The 13,348-nt window shown below is 39.0% G+C and overlaps 1 protein-coding gene across 1 annotated transcript in view; it reads left to right on the top strand.

The window, feature by feature from the left end:
- The first annotated feature begins 1,348 nt into the window (after positions 1–1,348).
- LOC134752593 (uncharacterized) overlaps positions 1,349–13,348 on the top strand; it is a 30,080-nt gene continuing 18,080 nt past the window's right edge. The window contains exons 1-10 of the mRNA XM_063688262.1: positions 1,349–1,795; positions 3,011–3,107; positions 3,935–4,066; positions 5,967–6,177; positions 7,168–7,333; positions 8,406–8,554; positions 8,722–8,958; positions 9,170–9,900; positions 10,600–10,857; positions 12,145–12,320. Coding sequence (XP_063544332.1) covers positions 1,617–1,795; positions 3,011–3,107; positions 3,935–4,066; positions 5,967–6,177; positions 7,168–7,333; positions 8,406–8,554; positions 8,722–8,958; positions 9,170–9,900; positions 10,600–10,857; positions 12,145–12,320 — 2,336 coding nt within the window. The 5' untranslated portion in view covers positions 1,349–1,616. The remainder of the gene's footprint in view (positions 1,796–3,010; positions 3,108–3,934; positions 4,067–5,966; positions 6,178–7,167; positions 7,334–8,405; positions 8,555–8,721; positions 8,959–9,169; positions 9,901–10,599; positions 10,858–12,144; positions 12,321–13,348) is intronic.

Raw genomic sequence — 13,348 nt, 5'->3', positions numbered from 1 at the left:
AAATAAAACGATGTCCAATGAAAATTTTTTTTTGTAAATATCCCGCATGAAAGCTATCAGTTATAGTTGGTCAAGCAAATCTTGTCAGTAGAAAAAGGCGCCAAATTTTAAAAATGTAGGCGCGAGGGGTTATCGACATTGTCCTATAGAAAATTTGAATTTCGCTCCTTTTTCCACTGACAAGATTTGCTTGACCAGCTATAAAACGGTAAGCCATAGTTTGTCAAAGGACTCATTTCAGACATAGAAAGAGAGAATCATACTATTTTTGTCTTACACTAGTACTCATCATCATAATTCTTAAGAGCCTGGCTCTTGTCGGTGGAGTAACCGTTACTTCGTTCTTCTTTCTGCCGCTGTTTTGAGCTCCTGATACGTCACTACGTTGATCTTCTCTTTGGCTTGGTCCAAAAACACTAGTACTAGCACCCAAAAAAAAAGCATGAGTATAGTTTTTTTTGTTCTTATTTACTGATAAGATTTGCTTGGCCAACTATAGTAAAGGGGTCAATTCATACCCTCCAAAAATCAGTTTTTACGTTACTCTGACTATAGTTTACCCTCATTGCGAACTTCATACCTACTTGTCTGGACATAGCCACCCTGTACAGATTATGAACATACGTCGCACTATGGTCGCACTACAGCGGGAATTTTGCGGGCAAGTCATTTGGTAAGTTTTACAAAAAAACATCTTAACTTACGAGTACATGTACTTAGTATTTGTAACATAGTTACCTGTTATCATGTATTCTGACCTTTGCTAGTGAAAAATAGGGAATCCAAGAACCAATATTTAGAAAGTCACCCATTATGGTCACAATTCAACAGAAATAGGTTGCCAAAGTTGTTACAATTACACGCCTTAATTATGTACTTAGTTTAGTTTCTATACATATATTATACACAACCCAAATATTATATGTACGATATGTACGTATATTTTTCGAAACTTGCGCCAGAAATGTTTGACAGTATGTCGAAATGTAGCCAGGACTAAAAAAAGAACCTGAGAGTTGCTATTTATAAGTATGAGTAATTCTAAATAACATTTTTCAATGTTACAAGTTGAAAATAGATGAATAATAATAACTAAACGAAACAATTTTTGTTTGTAGTCGATTTTTTATATGTAGGTATGTAGTAATGAATCATCAAAATCAATAAAGGAACGCACTTTCACGATTACGCGCGTGCCGTATTTATAAAATACTGCGGAATTATGTAGAAACTATCTTTTATCTCTTTTACTCTTGTATCGATTCACGGTAAACTAGCGCCAACATACTGTCAGTAGGACCGTTTTAAAAACACGTGCCGCGGAGTGTGTCTCGTGTAGGCATGCTGTTTGTGTGTGTAAAAAAAAAGGATTGAATGAATCGGCTGCTGACCTTTCGTAACTGTCAAACGCGGAAATTGGTTAATTCCACCGTAAATACATTTTTATACAGATATGTCTAATATTAAGATTAATGAGTGACTAAACCGCCGTAGCTGTGAACAACTGTGATATAAGTAATACGAATAAAGTGCTGTTATGTAAAGAGTTTAAATTATTGTTAGTGTGAAAGCCGTTTGGGCGTTTTATTATTTTTCTACTTTAGTGCGAGTTAAAAATGGAAAAGAACAAGGAATACCACGATCCGGATTACCCGGAGGCCTCGGTGCGGGTGAAGGAGGAAGTTCTTAGCTTGACAGAGGAGGAAAAAGAAGAGAAGATAAGAAGCATAATTCAGAGGGAGTTTAAGAACGAAATCGATGTTTGTGAGAACGAAGTGATGCTGGCCTATCAGCGGTAAGCTGTTTTGTCGTTTTGTTGATAACTTTTGACATGCATTGGATGCACTTGTGTTTGTTTTGACGCGCATATGTGTTTATACGTATTTATGTAAATAACACGACGCAAAAGTTAAATGCATTTGATTATAACAAACTGTATTATGATTTGGAATTTTAGTTACCTTTCAACCTTTTCTTTAGTAAAAAAACTAGAATGGTGTTAAAGGAAAGAAAAAAATGTTTGCTTACATAGAAGACATTTTTCAAAACACATTTAGAGTTCAGTTCAGACAGACGTCATGCAGTATCTCTGGTGTAAGAAGTAGTTTTTAAATCAAACTAAAACGGAATATTGCTACTAAATCATAGTTAACTGGCCAATGGAACAGTTTTTTTATTGACATTGATATAGTATAGGACTGTTTTAAATAGATTTGATTAAAACCACACCTTTAAATGGTCTATGAGTCATAATAGTTCTGATTCAGACATATAGAGTTAGACCAAGCTAAGTTGGCAGCAATTTAATGCAATGGGTCCCATATAGACATTTAATCCTAACAACACACCTGATCGATTAGTACCTTACCTTACCTCTTTTTACAATCCAATCGTCAGAATGTGTCGCCAGTATAATGAATTGGTATTTAAACAAAGAGATATTGTCATTTTTGACTCACGCGCAGGCAGTATTTAGGAGGCAGGTTCTTAGGGTTCTCGGCCATCATCACACTTCCCAATAATAGTACCCAATTTGACATGTAATAATTAAGTATTTGCAAAATGTTGTAATTTTGAGTAGTTTTAGGATATTTTTTTTTTAAATAATTTTAGGATAGTTTTTGCTCCTTATATTTTTTTTCTTGCTGTGCATGCTTACTTTGGATGGCATTCTTATGTAATACCTACCACTCATGTACTCTTTGTAACTATGTTGAATGTTGTCTGTTTAGTGTGCCTTTTAAATAAAAATAAAAAAAACCATTAATGAAAATTTGTAATCTACCCTATTACTATAGAGGGGCCAATAACTATAGCAGACACTACATCTTTTTTATTTTTTATTTTTTTATTTAGGAAACAAACAGTCACATACAGATAAGTTTAAACTTGCAGATATACAATAAGACCTAGATCCATTAATTATAACATACTGATATTGATAACAAGTAGAAACAGGGCTTGTTCTGTTTAGGTTCACCATTGGTTAAAAGTGAAACATTTCTTGCAGCATGGCCACAGCACGCAGGATGCTGCACCGGCTACGCTGCATGCTGGTCTCGCGTTACTACTGTGACAAGAAATTACAACTGCCCGAAGAGCCTGAGGTAGATAGATTGACCAGTATAACGTAAACAGTTAAGTGGCGAGTTTCCAGGGATCAGCGTGCACTGAGACCACTCGAATTTTGCATTTGTTTAAGTTTAACATCCATGTTAAACTTAAACAAATCCACCCCACAACCCCAATCCCGACGCCCCAATCGTCGCCGCTTGAACATGTGTTCAGTTTGCAATTTCGCACCAATCAAAACTCAAGAATCAAACAAAAATTTCCTTATAGGTACTGGTTACTTTTCGAACTCATATCTTGTATGGTCTAATCCATACTAATATTATAAAAGCGAAAGTGTGTCTGTCTGTCTGTTACCTCTTCACGCTTAAACGGCTAAACTGATTTAGTTGGGTATAGGGATAGTCCCGGGGAAGGACATAGGGAAGTTTTTATTCCAGAAGTCATCCTTTAAGGGAGTGAAAAGGGGGGGGGGGTGGTAGTTTGTATGGGGAATCGATAAAAAGCAGATTGGATAAAAAACAAGATACCCAAATTACTAACTCCACGCAGACGAAGTCGCAGGCAAAAGCTAGTTCTAAAATATTATTCATCATCATTTTAAACTTTTGTCTCCAACTGCTGAGCATAGGCCTCGAATACGCCACTTATTTTGCTCCTGAACTTATGTAAATAATATGGGGCATTTTCTATGAAAAGGGACCTTATTGTCGATGGCGCTTACGCCGCACAGCGTGGCGCGGCATTGTATTTATATCGGAGCATCGTTTATAATGGCGTAAGCGCCATCGACAATAAGGTCCCTTTTTATAGAAAATACCACATATTGACAAGCAAAGTTAATAACTTTTTCTTTTCACAGTCGTCAGCATCACTACGCAGCGGGCAACGACGTCTCCACCCATCCGTGAGGAAGCTCCTTGGTAAAACCACGGCTGATATGGAGGAGATCTTCAGACCGCTGGCTACTAGGAACAAGAGGAGAGATTACACTGTAAGTTGATGTTTTTTGCTTATTGTGTGTGAAATTGGTTTATTCTTTAGTAATTTAATAAAGTCTCTTCTTTCTACCCTTATCCCACGTTATGTGGGGTCGGCACAACATGTCCTATTCAATCCGACCTACCCTCCATATCTCTCTGAGAGATTTACTTATCTGGCAGATGGTAGTGGTCATCGCTTGAGATCGAGTGCAAACCTGACTCTCGCTGTGCCGTGTAACAAGACCCGGTCATATGCGAAGTCTTTCACAGTGCGCGCTGTACAGTTGTGGAACAAGTTGCCATTATCCCTTAGACAGTCCCAGTCGGTAGCATCACTCAAGGGAAAATTACATAAGTTGTGGCTTTCTGATGACTTGTGTTGAGTTGAGTAGTTGAGTACTAAGATTATTTATTTAGTTGTGATAATATATATATATATATATGTATATATATGTATATATATGTATTTATGGGTATATATTTGTGTTTATATGGATATGTATTGTATATATATGTTTATTTTATATTCTAGATTACAGGTTTTAATTATTTACGTTTGTAATAATTGAACCATAATTTACTTTCTGTTCATAGTGTTCGTTTGTCTATCTTGATCTGTTTATTGTTTCATTCTCAATTGCTCAAAGGTTGACTGGAAGAGATCCCTTATAGGGATAAGTCCGCCTTTGTACATTGTATATATTTATGTTCTTTTATTGTGTTTGTAATCTGTCTTATGTACAATAAAGTGTTTACATACATACATACATACATGTTTTTCTCTTCCATTCTCCTCTATCTTTCGTCACCTCAGCACTCACTCCTTTCTTTCTCATATCCTCCTTCACACAATCCATCCATCGCTTTTTGGGTCTACCATACGCTCTCCGTCCATCAACATTCATCCCTAACATTCTTTTGCCTATATGGCATTCATCCCTCCTCATCACATGCCCATACCACGCTAACCTACTACTTCTTATCTTCTCCGTTACTGGTGCTACTTTCAAACTTCCCCTAATATACTCATTCTTAATCCGATTCTTCCTCGTCACTCCACACATCCATCTCAACATTCTCATTTCCGCTGCGTGCACTCTTCTTTCATCCGTCACTTTCGTCGCCCAGCATTCTGATCCATACATTACAACGGGTCTCACGAATTTAATAAAGTGATGTGTGATAAGCAAAGATAGATATAACTCCGTAATAGATGGATACAGTCTAAGGAAAAAACGTGCTTCGAAAATCAATAAAATTTGATTCTTGATCAGATGGCGACACTACCTTTGGCCTACTTTCGAATACATGGCGTTGACGGTTTCGTTTGTTACCTAACAATTTTAACGCATATCAGTGAAAGAACATGTGTCAAAATAATATAAAAAGAATTATTGCAAATAAAATAAAAAAACATTTATCCATATATAAATACATTTTTTGATATTTTTATTTTTAGTTTTAATCGTGTATCGTGTGTCGATAGATGGCAGTGAATTTACTGTGGCTACAAAATGTACTATGACAGTACCGCTCTATCCTATTATATAATAGGAAATGTCACCTCTTTGGTGATAAGGAACAATATTTAAAAATATTCATTACGATTCGCGATATTACCGGAAATTAAGCATAAATAAATATTTAAGGACATTCTTACACAAATTGAAGTCCCATGATAAGCTCAAGAAGGCTTGTGTTGTGGGTACTCAGACAACAATATGTCATAAATCTAAATAATTAAACAAAGTACCATTGAGGTGAGAAGTTTACCCCTTGTCGGAGCTGACAGTTCAAAAATGTCAATCGAATGTAATGTTAAAAGTGTTAAAACGCATTTTACCATGTGGCTGCTAAACCGCCTCTTTGATAGTGGTTAAAGTTTACAATTTTAGAATACATGTTCCCCAGGCTATGTTACAAGCCCGCAACTACACGATCCCGGCCGACGGGTCCCGCTCGTTGCGGCCCGAGGAGCCGCGCGAGGAGCCCCGCCAGGAGCTCGCGCCGGACGCCCGGCCCACCAAGGTGCCGCGGCACATCGAACCGAGATCCGAGAACGTACTGACACTAGACGAGGTCACTAGGAACAAGATGAAACACCGCTATAGGATCATTATTGGTGAGTTGTAGATAATATTGGAGCCCCACGAGCCTTACAAACCCACCAAGGTGCCGCGGCACATCGAACTGAGACCCGAGAGCGTACTGACACTAGACGAGGTCACCAGGAACAAGATGAAACACCGCAGTAGGATCATTATTGGTGAGTTGTAGATAATATTGGAGCCCCACGAGCCTTACAAACCCACCAAGGTGCCGCGGCACATCGAACTGAGACCCGAGAACGTACTGACACTAGACGAGGTCACCAGGAACAAGATGAAACACCGCAGTAGGATCATTATTGGTGAGTTGTAGATAATATTGGAGCCCCACGAGCCTTACAAACCCACCAAGGTGCCGCGGCACATCGTACCGAGACCCGAGAACGTACTAACTTTAGACGAGGTTACGAGAAACAATATGAAACACCGCTATAAGATCATTATTGGTAAGTCTGTAAAGTCTACCTCTTTTGCAAGGACTTTTTGGGCCCTGTTTTAGTAGCTACCCAAATAGCTATCTGGCCTAGCTCTCGCTAATATGAATGATGGATGTAAACTTACATTCCTTTTTAGAGCTCCGTACAAAACTGTTCACGGAGCTCTTGTGGGATCACTGCGGTTTTGGAAATCGGTAAAATGCGGTTTATTTATTTTTATCGTTTTGCAAAAACCATTTGCATATCCGGCCGAATACGTCATCTAATAAAAATATGTGTAATAGTTGGTCAAGCAAATCTTGTCAGTAGAAAAAGGCGGCAAATTTAAAAAATGTAGGTGCGAAGGGATATCGTCCCATAGAAAATTTGAATTTCGCGCCTTTTTCTACTGACAAAATTTACTTGACCAACTATATCTGTCAATTAAATAGCGTTTGAATTTTTTGTACAAGAATTGTCTAGGCACGCCTCATTTTATAAATTCTATATTTAATTTTAAGAATCCTTGTTACTTGCATAAAATTGTATTGTAAGACCAATGCCTCAAAAACGTCTTATTTTTTCCAGGAAACACATCAAAATACGCCCCAGCGGCGTCAACCATGGACCGCTCCACCCACAAATGGTTGCTCTATGTCCGCGGCCCCACGGGCCATGACGCTTCCAAGTTATTACGAGCCGTGGTTGTGACACTTCATCATTCGTACGCGCCGCACCACATAGTGCATATAGAGTGAGTTAGAAAACCATAAAATGTTTATTATGCTGAAGTTAAGGTAACTCTCTTTAGAGCCTTTTGTACAACCTTCTACACGAGCAGCCTGTGGATCTCTTACACGCAGAAACAGTACAACGCCCTCCGTGTACAGTACAACAATGCCTTCAGGATGATGATGGGGCTGCCTCGCTACTGCAGCGCATCGGGGATGTTTGCTGATGCTAGGGTAGACTGTTTTTACACCACTATGCGGAAGCGGTGCACATCCCTGGCACGTAGGGTGCGGGGCAGCACGAACAGCGTCCTGAGGGCATTTGCGTCAAGGTTTGACTGTCAGTACATGAACCATTGCCATATGATACATGTGCTGACAGGCAAGCCAATTTACTGTATGTAAAATTAGAATGCTGTGTATATATACTAACCTTAGTTGTAAGACTTCATACTGCTACTAACAAATGTAATTTATTGTAATTTATTATATAATTTAATATTAATTTTACATGTTATTCAATTATGTAAAATTAGAATACTAACCTTAGTTGTAAGACTTCATACTGCTACTAACAAATGTAATTTATTGTAATTTATTATATAATTTAATATTAATTTTACATGTTATTCAATTGTATATGGACATGGTCCGAAATAAAGAATATTTATTTATTATTCATTATTCTACTAACTTCCTCTGCGTAGAACTGGTGAATTTTTCACCCATAGTTTACTATGAAATTCTGCTTCCCTTCTTATTATTACGAGCCTATTGTGTCCCACTGCTGGGCAAAGGCCTCCCCCCTCTTCTTCCCCTCTTCCCGGTTTTGAGCTACATCTGGCCAGTCTCTCAAAGAGGAGTCCTAGCTAACCCGCCATCGCCGACGAGGTCTGCCGGATCCCCGGTTTTACTCATGGGGCACCCACTCTGTGGTCATCTTGGCCCACAAGTCATTCGGCATGCGGCAGACATGACCAGCCCAGTCCCACTTTAACTTGGCCGCTTTCCGAGCTACATCTATTATTTGAGTTTTCTTTAACTTCCCTTCTTAATAATTAATATTTATTAATTGTTACTTGTTATTACTTATAGTAAACCACCGTACCACATATCACGGCGTGGCTGGGGCGAGTTCCCCGCGAGAGTGGAGCTGCACTTCAAGCTGCCTGAAAGGAACCGACCGGCCACCGTGGAACACACTATCAAACTGGACAGACACTATACTGGACTGCAGACACTAGGTAACTAACCTGTAGTGTAGTCAATAAACACTCGCGTTTTGTACATAATATGTGGTATTTTCTATAAAAAGGGACCTTATTGTCGATGGAGCTTACGCCATTATAAACGATGCCTCGCGACGCTGTGCGGCATACATGCGGTTTTACATGTTCTATTTCAATTTCAGGTGCAGAAACACTAGTAGACGTCTGGCTCTACAGTACCCCGGACATGCTGGAGTGCGAATACAAAGAGGAACAAGAGATCCTGCCGGAACCCGCTCCGGTGCCCAAACAGGAACCCGTGGAACCCGAGCCTGAACCACCGGCACCAGACAGCTGGCTGGACTTCTTCACCGAGAACACTAAGCTAGATGTCGATGAGATGATTATTAAACCGGAGAAGAAGCAGGACAACCATATAGGTAAGAGCAGTATAGTTTACATCACCCTCGACATCAAATACCAGAAGGTCCTGCTGGAATCCAGCCCAGAGCTCATTTGGTACTGATGTCAAATTGTATGCAAATCAGCTCATGATATTTCGCCCACATTGAATGCGATAGTTTATATTTCCACGCGATTCGCACAATTTTGTTGCCAACTTGTTTGTATAAAATTATCCTCGAATTTCAGAAACCCACCTGGACTTAGACAACCACATAGACCAACACATGGATCTCGAGCCAAACGACATAAAACCAAATATTTTCGACCTCGAAAACACCATCAAAATGCAAAACGACCAAGTGGACTTGTCGCCCGAAAAAACCATAGAAAACCCTACGGAAACCATACCAAACGAAATACTCAACCAACCCGCGTCACCCAAGAAACGAATCATGAAATATCTAGACCCGAAAACAGGGAAAATATATTACCTAGAAATGGATAGGAACTTAGATTTAAGCAAAGTGCAAGAAATAGTAATCAACTCGAAAGGAAATATGAAAACGGCGAAATTAAGTCCCGTAAAGCAGAATGGTGTGAAAAAAGTCAAAAAAGGTGTTTCATTACTGAAACCTGAAGTGAAAAATCAGATAAATAATAAGGAAAAGCTAAAGAAGAACTTTACACATATACAGAACGATCATTGTTACTTAGGAGTGTCGTGGGCGAAGAGTATAACTTTCAGTGCTCCGGATAAAGAAGTGTTAGTGAAAAAAGAAAGTAATCTATACGATAGTTTGTGTGCGTGTGTGAGTAGGTTTACTTGTGTGCGCGTGGCGGTGAATTATTTACTGCGGAAAGTGCCCATAGTGACGGAGCTGGCTAGGGACCCGGACTTTAAGAAGTGCTTTCCGTTTGCGGTGGACGGCGATGAGAGGTTTTGGAAGATGGATTTTGCTAAGCGGAGAAATAAAGAGGTGAGTTGAGTGTTTATAAATATGTAGAGTATGTGTAACTTGGTTAGTGAATAAAAAATGGGGCATTTTCTAAGAAAAGGGACCTTATTGTCGATGGCGCTTACGTCGCACAGCGTCGCGCGGCATTGTATTTATATCGGAGCATCGTTAATAATGGCCTAAGCGCCGTCGACAATAAGGTCCCTTTTTATAGAAAATACCACAATATTGATTCGCTAATGTATTTAATGGTAATAAATTACCTAAAACAATCCTTAGTTTAGGGCTTGGTGTAAAATTGAAACAATATAAATTCTAGCAATCATCAGTCACTTTCAATACAATTTCGGTTGGATAATCTGAAGCCTTAAAAGCAAAACAAATCATCTTTTACTAGTAAATTGCCAGTTTTTAAGACAGAAATTCCTACTTAACATATGGAGCAACTACGCCTAAACAAGAAGAGCGTGTGAGTGACGTTTTCTAATCGTATGTTCAAGTTTATATTCAGTACAAACCTACTGGCGACAAAGACTTTTATATGATTAACAGAGAATTAAGCTAATTTTACGGTTGAATGTATTTTTCGTCACTCGCGCGACATGTTTTGGGAGTATGTTGTTGGTGATTCAAGATGGAGACCTAAGTTCTCCGAAACATGCCGCGCGAGTCACTACTAACGACAGTTTAGATTAAATAAACAACGATATTATATTCCAGTGGTCAAGAGCAAAACTAATCAACACAATCCTCACGGAACACTTCCGCACCACCGAACCGATCTGGCGAACCAAGCAGATCCTCATCTTCTCCCGTCTCCACGGATACCAGCCCGTCCGGAAAGACAGCTTCTCCACCGACTACTGGGACAGTACGGAGATCACCACAGATCCGGCCACTATAAGTGTATTTAACCCGGAGGATTTCAATAAGAGCTTGACGGATACTGTGGATGTTTCAGATGATGAAGATGTTGAGGTGTGTATTACTTAGTGTATTATTTAATATTATAGGACATTCTTAAACAGATTGACTAAGTTCCACGGTAACGGTAAGCCCAAGGTTTGTGTTATATAATATATAAATACTTAAATGCTCGATTGACACCTCATATGAAACTTATACGATTGCACTATTTCATTTTGTTTTGGTTTAAAATGATCGTCTAACGTGGGCTTTACAGTTGTATTGCGGGTGTCCATGGGCGGCGGTAATCGCTTACCATCAGGTAATCCGGTTATCTCCGTGACCTGTTTTGGTGAAATTAACGATTCAACGAGATCATATAAATCACAACCACAAACTGCAAAGAAATTCACTTTTTTTAACTCATCTATTTCAATACTATTCGCGACCAAACAATAGCCGAACCTATTGACGTAATTTTTTTTCCAATTAGCCTCATGCATGAAGTTTATATTTGAACGAAATATGTTTTATTCGGATGTTTGTTACCGTTATATCATGTTACAAATGCATTTCCGTTTTTAAATTACCATTTAATTACTTAAAATTATAAATAAAAAGTACAAAAATTTGCCCGCGAAAAGCTAGTGAGCGAAACGCTCGAAACGCCACGTGACGTCACGCGTTCGACAGATTAGTGTCATTAGTAGCAAACGTCAGTTGGGCCGCCCAACGTGTGACGTCATCACGCTCTGTCGAATTCGCGCCAAAAATTATGAGCGTTTCAACCGCTCAAAAATTTTCAACATTTTAAATATTTTTTTATAAAATAATGTTAAGGTTTACAAAAGTATTTTTATCATTTCCGGTGTTCCAACGATATAAATTATGAATCCAAAAATAAAATGTGGTGGAGAACGACAGCTTCTCTACTGATTACTAGACAATACAACACCGGCTGTTTCGGCGCCGTAGAACGAGGGCCGACCCCAAATAAAGGGATAAGGCAGCAGAAGAGGGAGACAGGTTTTTTTAGGGTTCCGTACCCAAAGGGTAAAAACGGGACCCTACTTCGCTGTCTGTCTGTCTCTGTCCGTCTGTTACCAGGCTGTATCTCATGAACCGTGATAGCTAGACGGTTGAAATTTTCACAGATGATGTATTTCTGTTGCCGGTATAACAACAAATACTAAAAACAGAATAAATACTAAAAACAAAATATTTAAGGGGGGCTCCCATACAACAAACGTGATTTTTTTCCGTTTTTTGCGTAATGGTACGGAACCCTTCGTGCGCGAGTTCGCGTCGCACTTGGCCGGGGTTTTTTAATGTATGTTTGATCCATTTATTTATTTCCAGGTGGTAGGCGAAGTGCCATCTCGTGTGGGAGTGAAGAAAGAGGAACCATCGGGCCTCGTCGTGATGCCGGTGGAGAAGGAAGAGGACAGACTGCGGTTCCTGTTTCTGGAGCGGACGTGCGCGGACATAGGCGTAGAGTTGAGGAACGAAGATGTCGGGAATGGATACTCTTATAGGTGAGTTGAATGGTTCATAATGGGTCATTGTCTAATCATTTTTCCCATAGAGGGGCACGGCACACTGCGTCCAATTCGCAGGTCGCTCCGAAGTTATGCGCGTTTGGTGTCTGAATGAGCTGCTACATAAATTTGAACCTTAATACTATCGCGATAGTTAGATAGATAGATAAACTGTTTATTTGTTTGCCACAATGCACACAAAATATTCAAATACAAAAATGACATAGGTACACAGAACAATCCAGAAAAAAATAGAAATAACAACAACAAATAAGACACAGATTTTTACATAATAGAGAAAAAGGAAAAAATACATATAAATACTGTTTTATACAAATAAAAATCCTGTGTGCGTCGCAGCAAAACAAAAAGGTTCTGGCTCAGTATTACGCTTCACCCATTAGGAAAAGCACTGATTTTTTGCCAGGACCTGATCACGTCAACAAAAAACAGTGGAAAATAATGAAATAGTCGAAAGTTTGTACTTACCTAATTTATTATTAATAAATAACTAGTGACACAGTTTAAACTATACAGACATATAATGCTTCCACATAGTTGTGACATAGAAGTGTCAGTGTGGTTAGCATGTATGTAGTGTCAAATGTGATTTAGAGAAAATCTTTATTTTTAAGCAGGACTACTAAGACTAAATTCGGTAATCAGCAACCAGGTAACCGTGAGGAATTCCCAAACTTTGCTTCTCTAAAGGGAATTTTTTGAAATGAAATTTGAAACTACGCTTAGTTTTCATAACACGAATAGGTGGAGGAATATTGTTCCAACACGTGGTTGCGAGATACCGAAAGCAGCCTGTAAAAGCAACGGTTTTGTGAGGATGTGCTTCTAGGAGACATCGTCTGGTGGAACGAGTACCGTGTCGTTTATGGAAAAAGGATATACGAATTTTGGTAAACAGGTATTCGGGCTTTTTGTCATTCAAAACGCAAGATGTAGGTGTCTACGAGAGGACATGTTTAATATGGACGCTTTGTTTAAGTAAGGTGTAATATGACTTCTCGGCG

This window comes from Cydia strobilella, chromosome 25 (assembly GCF_947568885.1).
Source record: "Cydia strobilella chromosome 25, ilCydStro3.1, whole genome shotgun sequence".
Classification (NCBI taxonomy): domain Eukaryota; kingdom Metazoa; phylum Arthropoda; class Insecta; order Lepidoptera; family Tortricidae; genus Cydia; species Cydia strobilella.
The sequence above is the reverse complement of the archived record's forward strand: the minus strand, read 5'-3'. Positions and strand labels throughout refer to the sequence as shown.